This window comes from Peromyscus leucopus, chromosome 22 (assembly GCF_004664715.2).
Source record: "Peromyscus leucopus breed LL Stock chromosome 22, UCI_PerLeu_2.1, whole genome shotgun sequence".
Classification (NCBI taxonomy): Eukaryota; Metazoa; Chordata; class Mammalia; order Rodentia; family Cricetidae; genus Peromyscus; species Peromyscus leucopus.
The window spans coordinates 34,836,203-34,861,938 of record NC_051081.1 but is presented as its reverse complement, the minus strand read 5'-3'; the positions used below and the strand labels follow the sequence as shown (position 1 = coordinate 34,861,938).

General features: G+C 45.2%; 1 protein-coding gene across 3 annotated transcripts in view; it reads right to left on the bottom strand.

The window, feature by feature from the left end:
* Positions 1 to 508: 508 nt before the first annotated feature.
* The window catches only part of LOC114696445 (tetratricopeptide repeat protein 27-like), a 33,241-nt gene continuing 8,013 nt past the window's right edge, over positions 509 to 25,736 (bottom strand). For 2 of the 3 annotated variants that reach the window (XR_003735025.2, XR_003735028.2), the window contains exons 3-4: positions 3,697 to 3,813; positions 509 to 1,769 (exon numbers count right to left, since the gene is read on the bottom strand). Coding sequence is in view for 1 of the 3 variants with exons in the window: in XM_028874146.2 (XP_028729979.1) it covers positions 3,892 to 3,922 (31 nt within the window). In the remaining 2 variants the exon portion in view is untranslated. The other variant, XM_028874146.2, reaches the window with a different exon arrangement.

Here is a 25,736-nt window from a genome sequence, read left to right as displayed (position 1 = left end):
TGGCATGTTTACATCTGTGAGGTTATGTACTCTATGAAATTAGGACCCACAAAGGAGAACAATCATTTGATGTTGGTCTTTCTGAGGCTGGCTTAGCTGCTGTATAGGAGTTCCAGTTGCATCCCTTTTCCTGAGAAAACTATGTAACCTTGTTCTTGGTGACAGAAAAAGTCCATCGTGTAGACACACACATTTAACATCCAGTCCTCCATTGCTGCACACATAGCTTGGATCCATAACTCAGTTATTATGCATAGTGCTGCAGGAAACGCTGATGGGCATGTGTCTCTGTCACATTAACCTCCATACATTCTTTGGATAAATTCCAAACACTCAGATTCATCATCATTCTGTAAGTTCAGGCCAGCCAAGTAGGTGTACTGAGTTTATGTTTATTAACAAATTTTTCCACTCTGTCTTACATTTTTTAAAAATTTATTTATTTATTATGTATACAGAGGAGGGCGCCAGATCTCATTACAGATGGTTGTGAGCCACCATGTGATTGCTGGGAATTGAACTTAGGACCTCTGGAAGACCAGTAGGTGCTCTTAACCTCTGAGCTATCTCTCCAGCCCTCTGTCTTACATTTTTGAGTAGTTCCACTAAGTACAAGTCTAGATAGGCATTTGTTTTCTTATAGCACATTCAAGAATTTATGCTGTTGTTTTCTCGTGCCCTGTATTTCTAAGAACACGGCAGCTCTTCCCCTTACTGCTCATGCGGATATGCTAACTCTTTTATTCGGGGCCAAGTATCAAGAATCTTCCTCTTCTGTTTTCAGCATTTTTGAATCTACTTAATTCAGCTGTTCTTCGGCTTCTGCTGTCCTAACACTTACATATCAGTGCTTCTCAGTTCTCACGAGTTTCTAGTTTTTAAGTCAAAGAACAGACTGCTTTGAAGCAGTTTTAGGGATGAGGAGATCCGTCAGTCAGTAAAGTACTTGCTTTGCAAGCGTGAGGTCCTGACTTCCATCCCTAGAATTGTGATAGAGATCTGTGCTCAGTGGCACACACTTGTAACACCAGCACTGAGGTGGGGGTAGAGACACGCGTATCCTTGGGGATCCCTGTCCAGACAGTTCAGATCTTGACAAGCTCCAGGCCAATGAGAGACCTTGTCTCAAAAGTCAAGGTGGGTGGCACCTGAGGAATGATGCCTGAGGCTAACTTCTGACCTCCATGTGCACATGCCACATAAGCAGGCACACCCCTGCACACTTGTGTACCTACGTGTACATGCACAAACCAAAAATTCACATTATTTTCCACACTTGAATTCTTTTATAAAAATTGAGATTTTTTTTTGTATTTTATGTATATGAGGATTTTGCCTGCAAGTAAGTATACATGTGCACCACATGTTGCCTGGTACTTCCAGGGGTCATAAGAGATCAGATCCTCTGAACCTGGAGTTAAAGTTATAAGCCACCATGCGGGTGCTGGGAACCGAACCTGGGTCCTCTGTAAGTGTAGCCAGTGCTTTTAGCGGTTGAGCTATCTCTCCAGCCCCTCAACATTTGAATTCTCAACCCACTTAGAGCCCATCTCTGAATCCCGTATTGAGAAATGATCCACTTTTATTTTTCTCACTGTTTGCCACTGTCTTAGTTTCTGTTCTGTCACTGTGACAGAATGCCCTAACAAAAGAGCCTGGGGGGGGGGGCTCACTTCAGCTCACCATCACCCAAGGTTATGGTCCATTGGTCCATGGTGGTAGAGGAGGTCACAGCTGCAGGGGCTTAGGCTAGCGAGTCAACGTTGCATCTGCAGTAAAGAAGCGGAGAGGAGTGATGAGTCCAAACTGTAGCTCACTTCTCTTTCCCCACTGACACAGTCTAGGATCCCAGTCAGAGAATGGCGCCACCACAGTGGCGCCCCAGGTATGGTTATCAAGACGGTTCCCCATGGGCATGCTCGGAGGCACGGGTCCACAAGATTCTAGATTTTGGCAAGTTGACATCACTTATCACAGCTATGGAATCATTTCTTGTCACTATGTGGAGCTCTCTTCAATTAAGCTGACCTATGTAAGTGAATTTATTTCAGAGCTGGGCTTTGGGTTTTTTCTTTGTTTGTTTTGAGACAGGTTTCTCTATATAGCCCTGGCTGTCTTGGAACTCACTATTGACACAGAAAAATCCTTCTGCCTCTGCCTCCTGATTATTTCAGAACGTTTTTGTTTTTAAATCCCACCTGCCTGCTCCTGTTCTTATGAACTTGTTTTATGGTATGTCTTAATTTTTGGTCCAGTAAATTGCTCCCTTACACTTCTTTTTGTGGTTACTTTTGGCAATTAGCAGACCTTTCTTTTTATTTATTTGTTTGTTTATTTATTTATATTCATGGTATTCATTAATTACACTCATGATATTAATTACATTTGTGGTATTCATTGATTACATTCGCAGTATTGATTCAATAACTGTATTTATGATATTCATTAATTATATAAATTGTATTGATTTATTACATTCATGATATTATGTCCTGATACTACTGTCCATTTATGGGCCTTTTTCATCACATAAAACAGAGATTCTGTACTTAGGAAATCATTGCTCTATATTCCTTTCTTCTCCATCTTGAGATATCGTCTAATCTTTCTGTCTCTATGAATTTGTATATTCTATATATTTCATGTAATACAATTCTATAGTATTTGTCCCTTTTTTGAATGTAAAGCCATTTTATGTACAACTGCAGGAGAAATAATACACTTGAGCATAAAAACAGGTTATAATTCAAGTCCAGGGTTATTTTAAACAAGTCAGTTCTTTTCATCTGCCGTACTGGCCACAGGGATTGAACATAGGTTGCCAACACTTGGCAACAGGTGCCTTCAGCCACTGAGCCATGTTGCTGGCTCCCACATGGCATCTTACCTATTTAGTTGGCTGTTTTCCTTACTAATGCAAGTCTCTAGAGCACAGGACTCATATTTACCTCTAGAGTCTCAGGTCTACACACAATAATCTAGGACTTAGGTTTGTTTAAACACTTACTAATTTGCATGTGGGTGCATGCATGGACAGATGGCATGCACGTGGAGGTGAGCACAACTTGTGCAAATTGCTTTTCTCCTTTTACTATGAGGGCTCCAGAGATGGGACTCGAGTCATCAGAATTGGTGTCAAACACCTGTGCCCACAGAGCCATCTTGATGGTCCCTTAGGATATTTAATCCATTATTCACAAAGAAATAAATGAGATGGTAACTAATGATATGGTTGCAGATGACAACTGATAAAACATATCGCTATCCCCTATGTAAGATAAGATGTGTTGTCAATAAGATCCCCAAACCAGGACGTAAACCTGACTGGGTTTCTCTTTGTGTGTTTCTCTAGGCTCCTAAGCAACAAAACACATCTCTAAAACAGATCCGGAAACTCACAGGTCAGAAGGGTTCTATCCTTATGGGTCAGCTCAAGACTGATGACTGATCAACTGTGGACCTGCTTTAGGACTCTTTCCACTTGAAGGGAAGAAAGTTGAAAAAGAGGGTGTGCCTGGAGAGTACGCCCATCTCTCTGACATCTTTCCTTCCAAAGTCAGTCAGACAGCTCCATCCTCCATTGTTTCCTTTCCTCGGGCTTCTCTGTCCCTACATCTTCATGTAGAGCCCAAAGTATGGGAGAGGAGAATAGACAAATAATGAGCTACCAAGAGTCTGGTGCAGGAGGTCCATTACCTTTACTCCTCTACCACGGATGTGGATGTGGGATGGCCATCTTTGAAGGGAAGACGTATCAGGATCTCTGTGTCCCCGGGTGCTGTGTTCCCATTCCGGGCTCCTCATGGGTCACTTCTAGGACATGACGAAGACAGGATAGTATGCTTTAGAAGCAAAACAAACCTCAATAGCTGTGCTGTACACTCCTCAGCTTCACGATGGGTGTGACTTCATCTTTGCTCCCCTAATTGTTAAATGAAGGGGGTTCTGTTAGATGACGTCAGCAGTCACTATGCTAACAGTTTCTTTGCTCCTGTTACAGTTTCACGGTTGGAAGAAACAGAGATGACCGTCAGTGCAGCTGATCTGACAAGGTAAGCAGAGTCTGTCTACAGACTGTCCTGTGACAGATACCCGTGCTGACTAGTTTCCTGTCAACTTGATACAAGCTGCCATCATTTTGGAAGAGGGAACCTTAATTGCCCCCCCCAGATTGCCCTGTGGGCAAGCCTGTGGTACATTTTCCCCTGGCTGTCCTGGAACTCGCTCTGTAGACCAGGCTGGCCTTGAACTCAGGGATCCATCTGTCTCTGCCTCCTGAGTGCTGGGATTAAATACATGTGCCACCATGCCTGGCTGGATTTTCTTAATTGATGATTGATGTGGGTAGGTCCAGTTCACTGTGGGTAACCACGCATGAGCTAGTGGTCTCAGGGGGTAAAAGAAGGCAGAGTGAGCAAACCATGAAAGCAAGACAGTAAGCAGCTCCATGGCCTCTGCATCAGCTCCTGCCTCTTGAATCCATCTTGCCCTGAGTTCCTACCCTGACTTCCATCAGCAATGGAGTATGACCTGGGTGTTGTAAGCTGAAACAAACCCTGTCCCCCCAAATGTTATATTCATTGGGGTTTCCCACAGGAATAGAAATCCTACCCGTGACATCATCTTCATTGTGAATGCTCTACGTAAAACACCTGGCACTCTGACTTCATTTACTCTGAGACCAACTGCCTCCTTCCTAAATTATCCTTCTATTCCTCCTATAATGTCACTTCAATCCCACTGACATTCTCTGCTGTGTCCAGTATTTCAGGACTTCCTACTGACTGGACCCAGGATTATGTATTCTGGTCAATAGACAGGAGTCTGCGACAGATCTTCCAACATCTGGATAATGCAAGGTCAGGAAACAGAGTTACTAGGCAGGGGACAGAGGTGGGGGGGAGAGAAGAAAGAGTAAAGGAAGGAGGTAAAGGAAAAAGTTAGTTTGAGGAGCAGTGGAGAACTATTTTGTGAGCTTTTTTTATTTTATGTTTTATTTATAAGTATGTGCACCACATGCATGCCTGGTGCCCACAGAGAGCAGAAGAGGGTATAAGATCCCCTGGTACTGCAGTTACAGATGTTTGTGGCCTACAATGTGGGTGTTGGAATTCAAACTTGGGTCCCCTGGAAGAGCAGACACTCAGTCACTGCTCTTAACTACTGAGCTATTTCTCTAGGCCTCACTGTATATATATATATATATAAAATTCATTTGTATTTTTGTGCATGGGTGCCACATCATGTATGTGGCAGTCAGAGGACAAGCCACAGGAGTCAGTTCTCTCCTTCCAACATGTGAGTCTTAGGGATCAAACTCAGGCCAAGCCAAGTACAGGTGTGTGTGTGTGTGTGTGTGTGTGTGTGTGTGTGTGTGTGTGTGTGTGTGTTTTATGTAAAACTTGGGTGTCATTTCTGGGAGCCATCCACCTTGTGTTGTGAGATAGAGTCACTCCCGGGGACTCACTGATTATTCTTGGCTGTCCAGTGAGGCCCAGGGCATCTACTTGTCTCTGCTTGCCCGGCACTGGGGCACTGTGTTCTTTTTTTTTCCTGTGGGCTCTAGGGAGGGAACTCAGCTTCTCTATTGGTATAGCATGTACTCTACTGACGGACTCGTCTCCTTTGTTCTTGGTGGAGGAATTCTTTACATAAATAATTGATGTTTGTGAATGCAACTCCTCTTTTCCCTCATCCTCCCTTAGACCAGAAATATTTTGGATTTGAAATAGCCGCTCCCTTCCTTCTCTCTAATTTCCCTACTGATTCCAAAGAAAATGAAAACATTTCTCTTGGTTTCTCAGATCAACGCTTATGGAGCTGAACGTTTCAGAATCCCGAGATGTGACTTCTTCCTCCGTCTCTGACGTTGTGCTTCAGGAGGCTGTCCCACCCAGCTGTTACTGTAAAAAGGGAAAGCCTTCTACTGACTACAGCATGTCCTCTGCATCATCCAACAACAGCTCGAGCCTGTCTTATCTTCCAATGTTTCATGAAGGAACAGCTTGGCAATTGCAGAGCGATAGTGGACCTGTTTCCTCCCAGAAGGAACCATCTATGCCCAGGAGCCCTGGCACACCCCTGCCTACTTCTCGGCTGACAGATCCTGAGAAATCAGCTCTTTCTCTGAATTTGGCAGTTCTTCCTCCCTTACAAGCTCAAACTTCCTTCATTAGCTGTATTTTAGAATCCTTAGATCCTTGTGAGCAAGAGAAAACAAAAGATAAGGGAAAGACTCATTTTCCATCAAATCATGGGTCAGATTCTGATTTGGATGAGAGTCCAGGACCCCTGGTATGGGCTCCACTCCAGCTCTCTCCTTTGATCAGAGGAGAACTGGAAGGACATATGTCTCAGAAGGTTTCTACTTTGCAGCAAGAAGTGGTGCCTCTGCCTGTGAAGAAATCCTGGAACATACTCAATCATCTGATGGATGTACAAGGAGTCCCTGAAGAAGAGCTCCCGAAAACTCAGTTACCTACACTCATTCCTCAGAGTGCTGAGGAAAATACCAACACATCTCCAGATCCTCCATCATTTCATCTCCATATGAACACTGGGGTGAATTCTGAGGTCCATAGGACGGAAGCAATCATTTCACAGCCATTTCCCTCAAACAGGCAGTCACAACCCCAGGATGACGGCCAAGAACCTAGATATAATCCTTTAGTAATATCAACAGGCACTCCATCTCCCAGAAGTTTAGGGGTTAACATAATTCAGGAAGAACAAGCTTTAGTGAAAAAGGATTCAAAGCATGTGTTAGAGCTGAATATAGAGCAGAGGGTCATAGGTCTTCCAGAAAAAAGGTTACAGACACATAAGGAGCTGACACCCAAGGTACCACCTTCAGCCACTGACAGCATAAAGGTCACTCCACTGGCATTGCTTCAGGTTATGGACTTAATGGGAATAATCCCAGAACCACAGTCGGAGGTGATGGACTCTGTGGGGTTTTCCCCACAGCCACCAAATCAAACAGAAACAGTGAGTATAACTCCTCAGCCATTGAATCAAGTAATTGAACCAATAGAAGTAACCCATCATCAGCATCAAACCACAGAATTAAAGAGCATGGCCTCAAGACTGAGTCAAGTCACAGATGACATGAAGGTAACTCCTGAGGCATTGTTTCACGTCATGGATTCCATGGGGATGATTGACAAATTAAGTCCACATGGCATAGAACCAGTAGGAATAGCCCCAAAGCCACAATACCAAGTCATGGAATCAGTGAAGAAGGATACACTGCATAACTATCAAGCCATAAGACCAGGAAGTATGAGTCGAGGGCCACAGCAAACGGTTGTGGAAGCTGTGGAAATGATTCCCCAGCCTCAGCATAAAGACATGAGAACACTGACCATGACCTTGGGGTCACAGAATCAAGCCACAAAACACATCAGGATTACTCCCAGTCCAGTACATCAAAATGCAATGGAAATTAGCTCAAGTGCACTGCCTGAAGCCACTGAAGATACAAAAGTGTCTCCAGTGGCAAAACAAGTCATGGATTTCATGCAGATGATTCCACTAGGACAGCCACACATTACTAAATCTAGGGCTTTGATCCGAGGCTCCCAGCCTCCAGCTGAAAATTTGACCCCAGTGTCAGCTCAACCAGATGTTCCGACTACTACTGTCCCAGTAGGAACTGTAGAACCTAGAAGCGTACCTCCACAGCCACCATCTAAAGTCCTGGAGCCATCAGGAATGACTGATGACCTACTACTGTCAGGTCAGTCCCTGCATGCTCTAAAGGTGACCCCGCTAGTCCAGGCATCTCCCACAGAAATGATCACACCACTACAAATTGTAGAACCTCAATTCAAAGAGTCTCTGGAATTGCCTTCTGGGTTACAGGGTCAAGTTGGAGTCTCCGTGGGGACTATGCCACAATCTCGAGGCACTGAGTGTGTGTCACTGACTCCAGGACTGTCTCATCAGGTCACAGACCCTTCGGAGATCACCCCATGGCACCAAGACTTAAACTGTTCGGAGGTGAGCCCAAGGCAAAGTCACAACATGACAGAAACTATGGGGTTGAACTGGCCACAAGTGAAGGATCCTATGGAGACACCACAGCCACATCATCAAAGAATGGAATCCACGAGAACAATCCCAGCACCACCAGATCAAGGTGCAGTACCTATAGGAAGGAGCCAAAAGCATCAAGTTCCAGAAGCTGAAGTAGGGCCAGTCATACCACTGCTTCAGGAAATGGAATATTTGGGGGGGAGTACAATCCCACAGACTAAGGTTAGGGATTCAATGGACTTACCCCCAGAACTACCGAGTGTAAAATCTGAGCTACTAATGCCAGATCCAAGATTGCAAAGTATGAAATCTGTGGACATAACCACAGATTTAGTCCCAGAAATGGAAAAATATGGACCACCAACCTCAACAGTGGTATGTATAGATTTGGCCCCAGAACTGCATCAGCAGAATATGCAATATGAGGAATTAATCCCCATACCACAACTGCAAAGTGAGACATCTGTGCCATCGGCTCCTGAGTCTCAGTTTCAAGATGTGAAATCTGGCCAACTGACAGTTGAACCACAACTCCAAAATAAAAAGTCTGATGAGCTGACTCCTTGTCCACAGTTGCACAGTAATATATCAGTGCATTTGATTTCCGATCCTCAGTCTCAAGGTATGGAAGAAGCTCTTTCAGCCCTATCACAGGAGATACAAGGAGATATAAAAATGGTGGAGTTGACTCCAAGACCATCACTGGAAGATATAAAATCTGTGAACTTGGCCCCAGAACCATGTTCACAAAGCACTGGCTCTGATAAGATAGCCCCTGTACCACTGCTTGAGGATACAAAGATTCCATTTGTAGAAGGTAGGAGTCTACTTCCTGAGGCACAGGTGGAGAGTATGGAAGTTGGTGAACTGATCCCAAGCACACACTTTTATACAACAAAATCTTTAGAAGCGACCCCCAAACCAAGTTATCATTTCCTAGAACCTGAAGGACTGACCCTACAGCATCCAGCCTCAGAAGCAAGGGTGGCCTCTGAACCTTGCCAGCAGGTGGAAGAATCTGCTCCGTTGCCACAATCATCATTAGGGATGAGTCCAGCACCATTGAGCCAGACCTCAGAATCTGTGGAGATGAGCTCACCACCACTCCAAGAGACTCTTGAACCTGGGACCCAAGTTGTAAAAGAGATGGAAGAGACTCCAGAATCAGGAAGTGCAATTAAAGATACTCTGGATTTGCTACTAGATTCAGAAGTGCAAACTATGAGCTCAGGAGTGATGGCCCCAGAGCCACAGCCCCCAGATGTGAAGTTTGTTCAGGTGACTCTAGAACCGGGTTCAGAAGTTACTAACCCATTGGAAAGAACTCTGAAACCAGAAGGTGAAGACACAGAGACCTTCAGGTTGACATTCTCTAAAGCTGATGATACCCAGGGAACCATCATAGACCTATATTCAGAAGTGAGATCTCTGGAGTTTAGTCTAGAACCAGGAGTGCAAGGTGAGAAATCAGAGTCCTTTGCCCAGAATTTGAAGTCTGCAGAAGTAATCACCGAACCACCTGTACAAGTTGTAGAACCTGCAGGACTAACTACAGGACCCAAAAAACATATTAAAGATGTGATCCCAAGGCCACAGGTCCACGAAGTAAAGTCTAGGCAAGTGGATAGAGAATCACAGTTGCAAAATGAGAACTCTGTAAATGTAATACAACCTTCATCTGCAGGAGAGTTAGATCCTGAAAAGACAAAACCAGAGCCACAACTACAAAGTTTATCACTGAAGGAACAGATTGAGGGGACACAGTCCCCAAATGTGAAATCTGTGGATTTAAATCTAGGCCCACAGCAGCTAAGTGTCAAATCGAAGTTGATTCCAGGGCCAAAATTGCAAACTGTCCAGTTTCCAATGTTATATCAAGGACTACTTCTTCAAGGGGAAAACCCAGTAAATTTCATCTCAGGCCCCCCACATTATGGTGTGAAATCTGATGATGAAATATCATGTTCCCTGGGGCCAGAAACAAAATCATCAGATTTTATCCTGGGGCCAAAGCTTCCAGAACCACAGCCACAACCACAACCACAACCACAACCTGGGAAGTCGGTAGATGTAAATGTAAGACCATGCTTGCATCATGTGAGATTCTCTGATGCGATCCCAGAGCCGAAGCACCAAGGTTTCAAATGTGTACAGTTCATGCCAGGTGTTCAGCTTCAAGATAGGAAGCCTCGGGCATTGATGCCAGAATCGGTTTTGCCATTAAGCCAAGAGACACAGGTTGAAGATAAGAAGCTTGTGTTGTCTCTGGAACTATCAGAGTTTTGCAGCATGAAACGCCCAATCCCAGCCTCTGAACTGCAACATCCAAGAGTGATAGCTAAGCCGGTCAATCCAGGACTGTGGCACCACGATACCCAATTTTCTGAGTTGGCTTCTAGGAGGAAATATCAAAGAGTCAAATTTGGGGAGCAAACCCCAGGATCATTGTCTCATGGTATGAGTCCTATGGCTCCAGAGTTAGGGATACATGATCCCAAATCAGCAAAGGTGACTCCAGGCCTACAAGATACAAGGCAGGTGAGTTTTAACTCAGGGCCATGGCTGAAAGATGTCCAATATTTCTATGCAATTCCAGGAATTCAACCTCAAGGTGTGAAGACTTCCGAGTTAAAATCAGGGCCACAATTAGAGTGTGTAAAAATGTTTGAGTTGACCACACAGCCAGAGAGGCAAGGGATGAAGCCAGAGTTAATAGTACAAGAGCCACCCTTTAAAGATATGAAATATGTCACAAGGAATCTAGTACCAAACTTTGAAGGCAAAATGTCTTATAAACTAGCATCTGAACCACAGATACCAAATGCAGAATCAAAGAAATTGACTCCTGGGAAACACTTAGCCGGTGCAGATCATTCTGAGTTGATCAGAAGAGCACAGGCACAAGGTGTAGAATCTTCTACATTGATCCAGAGACAGCATTTGGGACATATAAAACCAGTAGAGAAGATCACAGCCTCAAAGCAAGGAGAGTTAACGCCAGGGCCACATTTGGAAGACGTCAAATCTATGGAATTAAGGTCAAAGTCAGAGCTGGGGAAAATCATATCTAAGCTGTCAACCCCGGGGATACAAGCAGGAGATAAGGAACATGAGGAGCTGCCTCTGTGCTCTACCTTGAAAGGTTTAAAATACGAGTTACCACCTTCAGGACCACAGTTAGAAGACAGGAAATCTGCAGTTTTAACTCTAGGACAATGTCTAGAGAGGATAAAATCTACAGTGATATCCCCAAGTAGTTCCCAGTCAGATGGTATGAAATCTGTGAAGTTGATTCCAGGTTCAAGAATTCAAGATTTGATAACTGTGGGGTTGGCCTGTGATGCACATGTGCAAGATATAAATGCCATGGGCTTAGAACGTGAACCAAAGAAGCAAGGGGAGAGTCCCGGGACTTTTGCACCAGGGATGCTGTTTCAAGATAAGCCTAGGGAGGTGTTGCAAGAGTCTCATCAACACAATGTAAAACCCAAGGAACTGACTTCACGGCCACAAACACAAGATAGCAAACGTGTGATTGTCTCATGTCTGAAGCAGCAAAGTCTAAAACCTGTGAATAAAACCAAGAAACAAGGGATCCAAGGAGTAAAATTCATGGATTTAGTCTCTACACAACAGTATCAAGGAAGGACACCCATGGATTTAACTCTTGAGACCGGACAGGATGACCACATAAGCTCAGCAGAGTGGAAAGGTGGGATGTTCGACCGGCTCAACAAACAGTTGGAGTCAGAAGATATGTTCTCTATGGGGTCAGATCAGGAACCCAAACCTGCAGGTAGAAAACCCATAGAGCTCACCTCTAAACTACAATGTAAGGATGCACCCTCATTTGAATTGGCTCCTGAACCAGTTGTTCATAATGTAAAAGCTCAAGAGGTCCAATATGGGCCACAGGCACTAAGTATGAAACCTTGTCGATTGACTCCAGAATCACAGGTGTACCAAGTGAAAGCCATGGAGCCAATGTTAGAGCCACCACTTCAGGATGCGAGAACTGTGGCACTAAATACAGAACAAAGTGCAAGTACAAAATCTGTGCAGTGGATACCAGTATCTGAGCTTCAAAGGGAAAAATGTATAGGGTCAAACTTTAGGTTACAGTCTCAAAGTTCCAGCCCTACAGAATTGAAGCCGTCTACACAATGGAGAGGTGGGAGGTCATCTGATTTGACTGTCAGGTCAATAATTCAAGCAGAAAAATCCGGAGAGTCTCATCATGAGTCACAGTTACAGCAAGTAAAAACCTCTCCGTTAGCACTAGGGCTGCAGAAAACCCAAACTTTTAACTTAACTTCCGAGCCTCAGCCTCAAGGGATCAAAACTGATCAACTAAACAAAGAGACACAGGTAGAAAGTGTAAGATCCATCCAGTGGATACCAGGACCTGAATTCCACGGTGTGACATTTTTAAGATTAAATAGTGGGTCATCATCTCCAGGTGTCAAATCTACAGAACGGAAACCATCCATAAAACTGGAAGGTGGGAAGACATCAGAGATGGCTCTAGGGCCAAAACCTCTAGGAAAAAAATCCGTGGACTTTAACCTTGGGCCACAAGTACAGTGTGTGAAGACCCCTGAGTTGTCCCCAGGACCAGAGCTACAAGAAGGGGAAAACATCACATCAACCTCAGAGCTACAGTCTCAGTGTGGGAAAAGTGTGGCCTTACATCAGGGACCACCGCTTGAAAATACAAAATCTGTTCTTTGGATACCACTGTCTGACTGTCAAGTTAATAAACCTACACTGAGTCTTAGGTTACCACCTCAAGATGTCACAGCTAAAGAGTTAAAACCCTCAGTACAACTAGATGTGAAGACATCCGATGAGTTGACTACAAGGCCGAAGTCACAAGGTAAACAGCCTTCAGGGTCAACCCAGGAACATCAGTCTCAGAGGTCCAAAACTACTGATTTTAAATCTGAGCAACAGTTTAGAATTATGAAAGCATGTAACCCAACCTTAAGATCAAAGACCAATAATATAAAATTGACATTCAAACCCAGGTTTTGCTTAGAAGACAGGAGCTTTCCTGGATTAAACCCTGGAATACAGCCACAAGGAGGGAATCCCTTAGGGTCATCCTCAGGAACACAGCCTCAATCTGTGACACCTTCAGTGTTTAAACAAGAGTCACAGTCCTCAGAAGTGAAATATGGAGCAATAAGCCAAATGCCACAATCACAAAACAATGTAGAGTTGAAATGTGGAAAATCTTCTGAGTTGGCACTTCAGACAAAGCCTCGAGGCATGAAATCTGAGAACAGCTCTGGGCCCCAGTGTCGACATGCAAACTGTTCTGACTTGACACCTGAAATAGAGTCCCCAGATATGAAATGTACTAAGTTAAGTCACAGCTCACAGTTAAAAGGTAAACCATGTATTGAGTTAGTTACGGGTACCAAAACTCGACCTGTCAAACTAGGCTGTAAACCTGGGCCACAGTGGCAAGGTATGAAATCTAACTCATTTCTGAAGACAAAGCCTCAAGGAATGGAAATGGAAGACTGGGAATCAGGCCCGCAGTTACAAGATCTGAAATCTTCAAGGACAATCATGGGTATAAAGGTCCATGATGTCATGTCTGTGGACTTTGGTCCTGGACCACACTTACAAGGTATGACATCTGAAGTCATTACAGGGAAGAGGGCTCATGGAATGAAATCCGTAGAAATCAAACCAAGTTCAAAGTTACAAGGTAAGAAACATGATTTCACCCCGAGGAAGATGTTCTTAGGTACAAAATCTGTAGAGCTGGACTCAGGTCCCCCTTTACAAGATTTGAAATATCCTGAGCTGATCATGGGTATGAAACTTCAAGGTGTGAACTCTATGGGACAACATGTTACAAGTATAAAATCTTCTGAGGGGGTAACACAGATAAAACCCCAAGGTGTGACAGTGGTGGACCTCAATTCTGGACCACAGACACAAAATAAAAAGCCGTCTGAGTTGGCTCAAGGGCAAAGGCTCCCAGCTAAGGAGTCTGTAGAGTTTCATCATGGCCCAAAGTTACAAGGTGTGACAGTGGAGTCCAAGCCCCCAAATGGGGAATCTGGGAAGTTAAACTCAGGCCCTCAGTTACAAGATGAGAAATATTCTCAGTCAATTCTGGGGACAAAGCTTCAATATGGAAGATCTATGGAGGTCAGTCCTGGCCTATGCTCACAGGGTATGAAGTCTTCTGAAGTGATTTCAGGGGACAAACTTCAAAAAGAGAAACCCGTAGGCTTTGTGCATCAGCCACTGTGGCAAGATGTAAAATCTTTAAAATGGACATTTGGTAAGGCACTTGACAGGGAACCTTTGCAGTTGGAAACCGCTCATTTACAGAACAGGAATTTAACTATGTTAACACCAGAATTACATCTTCAAGGTATGAAACCTGAGTTGGTCAACTGTGGATCAAAGTTGAAAGGTGTGAAGTCTGAGCCCACATATGTCCAGACAGTAAAGGATACAGGGATCAATCATGGTGCTGAATCACAGTTTGTGGGATTCTCTAAGCAGGCCTCGGACTCAAAGGTTTATAGAGTGGTGCCTTCTGAATTCAATGCCAGAAGCCAGAAGCGAGATCGGAAGTCTCACAAATTAAGTCAAAAGCAACAACTTCAAAAAATAAAACAAATAGCGTTTAGGGATGAGCCACACTTGCAACATATCAAGTCATCAGAATTATGTACAAAGCTTCAAGACCTGAAATCTATGGAATTCAATTCAGAGCAACAGTTGCAAGATGTGATATCCTCTGAGTTTGGCCTGGGAACAAGTCCTCAGTCTTTAGAGTTCAACCCTGGGCCACAGTTGCAAGAGATAAAATCTTCTGAGGTGTGTACAGAAACCAAGCTGCCAGATGAGCCGTCTCAGGAATTCAAGCATAAGCCTACATTGCAAGGTAGGGCATCCTGTGACCTGAGTACAGGGCCACAGATTCACTGTAAAAATGTTATGGCATCCAACACCAGAACACAAAATGTAGAATTGTCTGAATTGCACCCTGGTCCAGACCTTCAAGATATAAAATCTAAGGTGTTCTGCCTGGGGCAGCACTTGGAAGATGTGAATTCTGCATGCACTCCTAATGCAAATTCTCAATATATAAACTCCAGTGGGTGTAAATGTGGGCCATATTTGCAAGATATGAATTCCTCTGCATGCATTCCAGAGCCAGACCCTCAATGTACAAAGTCTGTGTGCAATCCTGGGCCACATTTGCATGGAATGAATTCTGCATGCATTTTAGGACCAAAATTGCAATGTGTAGATTCTACTGGATGCATCCATGAGCCAAACTGGCAAGATGTAAATTCTTCTGTATGCACCCCAGGGCCAAGTCCTCAGTATGTGAATTCTTCTGTATGCACCCCAGGGCCAAGTCCTCAGTGTATGAATTCTTCTGTATGCACCCCAGGGCCAAGTCCTCAGTGTATGAGTTCTTCTGCATGCACCCCAGGGCCAAGTCCTCAGTGTGTGAATTCTTCTGTATGCACCCCAGGGCCAAGTCCTCAGTGTATGAGTTCTTCTGCATGCACCCCAGGGCCAAGTCCTCAGTGTGTGAATTCTTCTGTATGCACCCCAGGGCCAAATGCTCAGTGTGTGAATTCTTCTGTATGCACCCCAAGACCAAATCCTCAGTGTGTTAATTCTTCTTTATGCACCCTAAGACCGAGTTCTCAGTGTGTGTATTCTCCTGTATGTACTCCAAGACCAAGTCCTCAGTGTGTGAATTATTCTGCATGCACCCCAGGGCCAACTCCTCCATGTGTGAATTCCACTGAGTGCCATCCTGAAGCACATTTGCAAGGTGTGAATCAATGGGCATCAATTCTAGGGCCACACATTCAGTGTGTAGGTTCTACTGGACGCAATCCTAAATCACATTATCAAGGTGTGAATCCTTCCTCACGCACTCCAGGGCAAAACCCTCAGTGTGAACATTCTAATAATAGGTGTAGTCTTGAGCCACTTCTTCTTGGTATGAATCATGGTACAACATTTCCAGCACCACAAATTATGTGTGTAAATCCTGTTTGGTGCAATACCAAAACACATTTGCACGACGCGGATTCTCCTCCCTGTACTGGAAGACAAGAGTCACAGTCTGTAAATTCTGCCGGATACAACCCTGGGCCACATTTACAAGCCCCAAAATTTCAAGGTATGAAGTTTTCTGAGTCGAACTCAAGGACAGGAATTCAAAGAGACATGCCTATAATAGTTAGCAAAGGTCAACACGTGCAAGACCTGAAGTTTGAATCAACTCCAGGGTCAAATATTATAGATGTAGCACCTGTAGAATACAACCCTGGGCCACAGGTACAGAGTGTGAATTTTTCTGAATTGAATCCAGGATTAAAATTACAATACATAAATCCAGCAAAGCTTAGCTCAGGGCCACAGTGGCAAAACGTGAAATCCTTTGAGTTGACCCCTGGACCAGAATCTCAATGTCCAAAGTCTGTTCTGTTGAACTCTGGACCACCTTTCCAAGGTGTGATGTCATCTCACTTAATGGTAGGGGAAGAGTTTCCAGACATCCCATTTTTGAAGAACCAACTTGGGTCATGGCAGGACACTGAAGAACCTGTGTTTACCTTGAGATCTCCATCAAATGGTGTGAAATCTGTGGGAGTTTCACCAACCACACTGCCTGAAGATAGAATGTCTCCAGAGATGATCAAACAGCCATTGCTTTGTTTGACAAATTCTGTAAAACTGACACCTGGCTGCAGTCTGCAGGACTTGAGAGGTAAGGAATTTTCACCAGAACCTTGTTTCCAAAAAGTTAAATCTGTGAAGTTGAAGCCAGGCTCACCGACTCCAAGTGTGAACCCTTTAGAGTTCCCTCCATGCCACTGTTCTCAACGTACTAAGACTTCCTTTGCACTGAAGCCATGTGTTCATGAAAGAGAGTCTATGCAGCTGAGACTAGGCTCCCAACAGCAAAGCATGGATTGCCAACAGTTTCCTTTAAATGAGAAACCAGTGGTATCAACACCAGAGTCCACTGGGAACTTCTTAGCCGGACCAGCACTGTCTAGTGTCAAATTTTCAAATTTGATTCCGGAATCACAGCAACAATGCATGAAATCAATGGAATTGGCTTCAGAGCTGAAGTGGCAAAGTGTAAACCATTTGAAATTGTCATCAGGGTCTCTGCAACAAACTGGGACCTCTGTGGGGTTATCACCAAAACCATTCCTTCAAAATGTGACATCTGGGAAAAAAAATCCCCAAACATGTGATCAAATCATAGAATCCTCTCAAGTGATATATAGACCAGGGCACCAGATAGCGGACTATGCTGAGAAGATCAGACACCAAGTCTCTAAATTGGTGGATTTTATTTCACTACCAGTTTCTCAAGATGCGGGGTCTTCAGAAATGACAAAAGGGTTGGGACATAAAAGCCCAGAAACAACAGAGAAATCTATGAGGTTGACCCCCAAACCAACAGATCAAGACATAGAATCATTAGGGATGCCTCAGCAGCTAGATCTTCAAGGACCAGAATCTGTTGATCTGACTCCCACACTAAGTGATCCAGATTGGAAGTCCTCAGAACTAACCCCACAGAAAAGCTACTGGAGCCCAGAAACTCTGCAGTTGCTGCCTTGTTTGTGGCCCCAATTTAAAGATTACAAGGAGTTACCAACAGAACAATCCACAGGATCTGATAGAATGACCCTTGACCTCAAGAATCATGTTGCAGAAGTAAGGATGCTAACTTGTGAGGTAAGACCAGGGAAAGAATTTCTTAGTGTGCCTTCAAAGCCAGTAAACAGAGAGACTGGACATGTGGAAAAATCTCCAGAGCCGTGTCCTCAAGACTTAGGACCTGTGGTGTTGAGTTCTAGGAAAAGAACCCAAAGGGAACAATCTGTAGCATCGCCACCAAGGCCATCGTATCACGTTCCAGATTCTGTTTCAGGGATAACACCAGGGCATGGACCTCAGATTCCTGAATCTGTAAGTTTGACCTCTAAGCCATGGCTGCAAATAGAAGAATTCTTAGAGTTGTCAACCCAGCAAACCAGTCAAGTTGTAGAAGATACAGACTGTGAGGAGCTCACTTTTGAGTCATGGCAACCAGGGGAGGGAGCAAGTAGGCTAACAAAGGCCCAGAATGCAGGCATGGGAGCTTTAAACATAACTCCAATTGAATCACTGGATCAAATGATAAACTTTATAACGATCAGTCCAAAGCAACTAGGTCAAGTGACAGAATCCGCAAAGACACGGCTTCATGTTTCTCAGTCAGCTGCTCTCCCCAAGGTTTCTGAATCTGTGGAAGTTATCTCTGGTCCACCACTTCAAGTTATAGAATCTGTGATGATACCAGAACCAACTTCTCAAAGGTCAAAACATGCTGATTTGACTCCCAAACTGCACGATGTGATAATGTCAGAATTTGCTTCAAGCCTTTGGCTACAAAATGTTCAATCCAAGAAATTAATTGCAGCACCAACACATCAAATTTTAGAAACAATACAGTTGTCAGGCTTTCAAGTTATAAAGACTATATTGGTTCCCAAACCACTGCTTCTGATTGTAAAATCTGAAGAGCTGGCTCCAGGACCAAATCCTCAGGCTATAGAACCAATAGGAGCTGCCACAAAATCTAGCATTAAAGTAATGGATGGTTTGAATTTACTCCCAAGACCACATCTTCAAGACATGGTAAAACCTATGGAACGAACTCCAAGGGCAAATATTCAAGAGAATTTTGCAGAATTAATGTTACAGCAAACATCTCCACTTGAGGAACCTCCAGTATTAACTCATGAGCAAAGGCTTCAGGCTGAAAAATCTCTAGGGATCAGAATAGAATCTCCTAAAGTAATGGAAATTGAAGATTTGAATCAGAGATGGGTGTGTGAGGATAGAGACTCAGAAATGATAACATCAGAAAAGTTACAAGCACAGAATTACTTCTCTAGGTTCATACCCAGCCCTTCAATCCCACTTATTTCAAGTTCTGTCAAAACAACTGAGTTAGGACCCCTTTATGGTTCTGGAATGCCGGAGGTATCAAGAGCCTTGGCTATGAAGAACTTGGCTGTTGGTATTTTGCCGTCTCCAGAGTCCTATACAGACACTATTATGTTCCGTTCATCAGCCCTTCCCTTGGTTCTTCCCTCTGATATTGGGAACACTGTGGGAACCCTATATCCTGACATCTGGGAAGTGGATGTCCTATCCAAGGAAGCAGCTGAAAAGAAGCAAATGGAGGAATTTGAGAATTCATTCCAGAGCTATTCTCCATATCCACTGAGATTACTACCCTCGGAGTTTCAGGCAGGATTAGGGGCTCGAAGAAATTCTATCCGTTCTTTCCTGGGTAGACAACAGAATGTCTGGGAAAGTCATGTCTGTAGGCAGCGACTCCCTAGGAAATATCTCTCCAATATGCTGATGCTGGGAAATGTCCTGGGAACCACTATGGAAAGGAAGCTTTGTTCTCAGCCGTTTTTAACAGAAGAAGCCACAATGGATATCTGTCAGTTTATTCAGAGTTTATTTGGGGTTCCAGCTGAACTGATGGCATTTTCCCAGAGCCTACTAGAGAGGGGTCCTAGGACGATTTCACAGACTTCAGTGGTCAGAAACTATATTCAGAGACATATTTTATGCCATGGTCACGAGAAAAGAATGCCCTTAAAGATGTGGACACGTGGATCCACATCTTCCATAATACAGCAATACTCCGGTACTAGATTGGGAATAAAGAAAACAAACTCAAAACTCAGTGATATATTCCAGGAAGTCACTCAGAACGTGTCTGTCTCGTGTACAAGGGCCCAGTTTCCTGCCTTAATGAAGCCGGAGTCTTCTCTCAAGATACTTTACAATAGGGAAGACCCTGTTTCCAGTGATCAGAGTCACGACTCACAGAGTGACTCACAGACAAGGACTTCTGACTCTCACCACTTCCTCAAAGCAAGTTGTCTTTCCCAGGCCAAGAGGGATATCTCAGAACAGCTCCATCTGCTAAAAGATCTACAGCTAAAAATAGCAGCAAAACTCTTAGAGAGTCAAGTACCCCACAATGTCCCTCCTCCTTTCTCATCAGGTCTTGTCCTGAAATATCCCATCTGCTTGCAGTGTGGCCGATGTTCAGGAATTACTTGCAGTCATAAGTTACAGTCTGCTTTTGGTCCATATCTTCTCATCTACCCACAGATCCACCTTTTAAGCACCCCTGAAGGCCATGGTGAGATTCGGCTGCATCTTGGTTTTAGGCTGAGAACTGGGAAAAGACCTCAAGTCTCAAAGCATCGTGGAAGAAAAAGAGCAGATACATGGAAGAGCACTACATCACCATCACGAAGGAAAGCTAAAATCTATCCTCCAGCTTCCAAGAGTCCAACCACTCCAAGAGATTTCCAGGCCCGATCTTCCCAGGCTACGGCTTCTGTACAAGTGCTCATTAGAAAAAAGCAATGGGACAGCCATGGTGTGGTCGGCAAGACAGATGCCGAAGTCTCTGAGCACCGTGAATTCTGTCAGGTTCACTCTGTATCTGAGAGTGGCTTTGAAAGTAATCAGGAAGAAAAATGGTCGAAATCAAGCCTCAAACAGACCTTTGGCTTCAAATATCCAATGAAGGAAACCATCAAGGGACTTAAAACACAAAACACAAAGCTCTACAAGAATAGTGGAACCCCAGAAGAGAGTCCTTTTAGAATTATGTGTCCATCAAGAAGCAAGAGTGTTGAAACCATTCAAACAAGCACTGCTTCTTCGAAGACACAACCTAAGAAATCCTCTCAGCCCAAGTTCTACCATCTGCTTTTCCAGGGCCTAAGGCAGGCATTCCAAATAGCACATAGAATTGTGGCTTATACTGGACAGAAGCCTGCGGACAGGACAAGGCCAGACAAGTTGTGGTCAACCCAATACTTGCACCCCAAACAAAAACCCAAGAAGTATTGTTTAGCAGGGGATGGCAAAGGAGCCAGCACACCACTTGCCCAGCAAAGGTCAGCAGGTGTGAACCCTAAGCAAGAGGACAGATTGCAGGGAACAGGTGACCAATGTAGACAAACTCAACAGCCAAAACAAGTGAGCTCTCTCCAACCCAGACCTTTGCAATTGGAGACCATGGCTTCTGAAAGAGATGCCACTTTCCAAGTTACCTCAGTCATCCAACCTTTGAGTATAGTTGAAAATGTCAACGGCAGAGCAAAGAACAACTGTGGTGATGAAATCTCCTGTCTGGAGTCTAAGAACTGTTCTCAAGTAGGAGCCAAATGTCAGGCCCAAGAGAGAATGGAACCTGACTCTCATTTGAAGAGATCCCTGCAGAGTCACTTTAAAGAGACACACACACCCAAGGAAGAACAACATGGCTTCTTCAGGGAGAGGGACCTCCATAATAAGCCTTTTGAAAGGACCAATCACATCCTTTTGGAGAGAATTCATGAAAGTCTCTCTGAGAGGAGATACCGCAGTCGTCCTCAGAGAAGGCATAGCAGTCCCTCTGACAGAATGCTTAGACATCTCTCTGAGAGGAGTCATTGCAGTCCCTCCCAGAGACAGGATAGTAGTCCCTCTGTGAGAACCCTTCAAAGTATCTCTGACTGGAGCCTTTACAGTCTCTTTAAGGGGGTAGGTCGCAGTCCCTCAGGGAGGAGCCGACCCAGTCCTGGGAGACGCCCTCGGAGTCCCTCTAGGAGGTCTCTTAGTCCTCGACAGAGAAGAGGACGAGAGAGAAGAGGACGAGAGAGAAGAGGACGAGAGAGAAGAGGACACAGTCCCTCAAAAAGGTGCCATCTCAGTCCCCTCCAGAGGACACGGTGCAGTCCTTCAGAAAGGAGCCATGGTAGTCTCTCTGAGAGAACCCCTTTCAGTCCCTCTGGCAGGAAAAGGCATAATTCTTCCGGGAGAGTCCACCACCCTCCCTCAGAGTCCAGGCTCTACAGATCTTCTTCCAGACTCCACCGCAGTCATTCTGAGAGAACTCACTACAGTCCCTTTGAGATCAGACACAGTTATTCTGAGAGGAGCCGGCAAGGTCACAATGAGGGACTCCATCACAGTACCAAGGAGAGGCTCAGGGTAAGGAGAAACCCAGACATAGCTTGTCTATAAAGACTTCAAGACTTATAAACTCCTAGGGACTTATGCCTCCTAGGGACCACACCAAAAAATAATCCAGAAGCTGGACAAGTGTGGAGACATGAAGTTAGTAGATAAGGAGAGACCTGCCCGTTAATTACAGCCTGCACATCTTCACCTAGCCGCCCTTTCTGCTCAGCCACTGCCTGCACCCTCAGCAATGAAAGAGCTTTCTGGAGGGGACTGAGAATGGGTCTGTAATTTAAGATCAATAAAGGGGCAACAATCGAACTCTTTGCATCCCTAAGATCACTTGTGGGGTGGGTGGGAGTAGGTGTGCAAACTGCCGGAACTCAAGGGTTGGGGTTCAGGAGGACCCCTTACTTAAACCTTCAGACTCCGCCCACTTGCTCCAACCCTGCGGCCCGATGGCCTCCCTAAACCTCCTGTCGCCATGGGGGCGGGGTCTCAAAAGCATCAGAAGAGGCGTCGTCACGTGACTTTCCCCGCTGCAGCCCCCTCTGAATCTGCTAGGCGGAAGTAGATGTTCAGAACAGGGCTAGTCGCCGCCGAGACCACATCCGGGAGAGGCGAGGAGAGCGGAAGTGGCGTTGGTCTGGCCGGAGCCCTTGGGTGAAATTGTTAGGCGTGGAGGGGGAGTGATGTCTTCCAGACTCGGTGCAGTCACCGCCGTGAGTGTCTTGGTGTGACCATTATACTTTAGAGATAGAACTGTCGAGCCGCGAACACCAGGGCCCTTGCTTTTGTCCCGAACTCGGAGTTGGTTTTATCAGAGCCCATCGTAGGCCCCACCCTTTTATATCAGAGCCACTTGCCCACCGTTTCTCCCCCATTTTTAGTTCTGCCTGTTCCCCGTGTCCTCGGACTCACTTCCTCGGCAGATCGTAATTAGTTATCTTCCTTCAGCATCCCCAGTGCCTCCCGTTTCCTTTTCTTATTTTTTTCCCGTCTCCGTTTTCGATCCCTCCTCTAGGATAGGGCTTTGAGAATGGGCAAAAATGAAAGCCCCGATATTGTCAGCCCGCCTTCACACTGTGGAAATATAGCATGGCACATGTTTCCTAGGAAGTGTCACCCACCTTCCTTCCATTTGAAGTAGTTGCCCGCGAGAGCTTCCCGTCTAGGCACAAGGGGGAGTCATCTCTTGGTGGATGAGGTTCAGAGGTCCCTGGCACTCACTCGTGTGCTTGTGATTTGCTAGACCCCGGGACCCACAGCCTTTAAGCCACAGAGGAGCACCAGGATCGTGGGAGCTAAGAAGTAAGTGAGGTTTTCTGGGGACATTTTTGAAATTGTGTAGACAGTGCTGAGAAAGATGTTTTGTGTCTGCACTTTGGAGCATCATAGCATAGATATTCTGCCACAGGTAGCAGATTTGACTCCATGTTCACTATGAATCCGATGTCCATTGTCAAAGTCCATGAAGTACTCATGAACTTTCACCAGCACTGTGATGACATCAATCTACTGCTGCTTAAAAGAGGTTCCTAAATGCCAAATGATAAGCTGCCAATGCACTGACATGCAACCCTCAAAAAGCATCTCTTCAGCTGGGTGAAGGTGGCACATGCCTTTAATCTCAGCACTCGGGAGGCAGAGGCAGGTGGAACTCTGTGAGTTCGAGGCCAGCCTGGTCTACAGTGAGCGAGTTCCAGGACGGGCTCCAAGTTGCACGGAGAAATCCTGTCTCAAATCCCTCTCCCCCCAAAAGAGCATCTCTTCTCCCTCCCACTACTCCAAGTCAGCCTGCCATTTAGCCACTTTCTAGAATACCATGTTCTCAGATTGTACCTCAGAGTTTTAAACACTGGTTGGTGGATTTAACAGATTATAACATAACACAAAACCTTTGTCATACTTACATTAAACTGCTTATCTTAAAGCAGCTTCCCTGGAGATGCCAAACAGCATCCTTAATCTTCCACTCCTTGAATGGGGGCACACAGAACCATCTAAAGAACCAGCTTGAGAATACTCTAGAATCCTTCTACTCGGTGTGGCCCATGAGCTGGGAACTTGTTGGAAATACAAAATCCTACATGCAAGTGCTCCAGCACCCTGGGTAATGAGAGTCTGCATTCCTAGCAGGCAAAACATCACTGTCCAGCCCCAGTCAGGAACAACTGGATCTAAAGCAGCGGAGGGGTCATGTGCATGGGCATTCAGGAAGCCTGGGAAGGGGCCAGGCAGCAGGAATAAGGCCAGGCTCTCTACTTACATCACACTGCTACAGAATATGATTTCAAGGTTGTTACTTTTGTTTATGCTGCATTTAACTCTGTGAAGCTTTGTTACCGTGCCTGTCTAGAATACCTGATGGTCTAATAAAGAACTGAATGGCCAATGGCAAGGCAGGAGAAAAGGTGGGGCTAGAAGGCAGAATATATAGAAGGAGAAATCTGGGAGGAGAAAAGAAGGAGCCAGAGGAGGAGGACTCCAGGGGCCAGCCACCCAGCTACACAGCAAGCCACAGAGTAAGATTTACAGAAGACAGAGAACAGGAAAAGCCCAGAGGCAAAAGGTAGATGGGATCAGTTACGTTAAGGAAAGCTGGCTAGAAACAAGCCAAGCTAAGGCCTAGCATTTGTAATTAAGAATCAGCCTCTGTGTGAATTATGTGGGAATTGGTGGCTGGCCCCTCGAAGAATAAAGAAGAAAAACAAACCAACAACATCACAGACTTCCAGTCACTACACTCTGAAAACTGCAGAGTGAACCTACAGCTGCTGTAGACACCACAGACTTTCTCCCAAATCTGTCAGGGCAGAAATAACCCTCAGCATGTGTTGGCTTTCTCACCTCCAGCCAGCCCTCCCACCCCTGCTCACTTCCCAACTTCTTCAGGCTTCAAAATAAACCCATGGAAAAACAGAACCCATCACACCAGCCCTCCATACCCCCTCCATCTCTGCACTTGTTGCGTACACCAAGCTTCTGGCTCGACTTCAGGAAATTCTCCCAATAACTTGGAAGCAAGTGGTTTGCTGCTGCCACCTTACAAACTAAAAACCAAAAAAGCCAAACAAGACTTGCACAGGTAATTGTCAAGGTCACCCAGCAAGTGACTTATCAAGTTGATTGGGGGGTGGGGGAGAACATATCCATGTATATGTATGTGAAGGTCAGAGGTCAAACTCGGGCATTTTCTTCTAATTGCACTCTATCTTTTTTACTTATTTATGGTTTGTCTTAAAGACAGAGTAACTGACTGGCCTGGAACTCTGCCATGTAGACCAGGCTGGCCTTGAACTCTCACAGAGATCTGCCTGCCATCACACCCCACTGTTTTGTAGGTCTCTCATGGCTGTTAGACTGCACAGCTGGCACACTCTTGGCACCTGTCCACCTCTACAATCACCCCGCAGAACTACAGTCACAGATGCACACCTCCATGCCTAGTTTTCATGTGGGTGCTGGGAACAGAACTCAGGACCCCTTGCTTGTACAGCAAGCGCTTTACCCTGAGCAGCTCCGGGCTCTGGGGCTGAGCTTTGGTGAGGGGATGACACAGGAGCAGTGCAGTGGCTAGAGCGCCTCCTGCAGGCCAGCTCCATGTGCACACTCAATCCGGCCAGCAAGGTGTGCTGCCCCGTGCA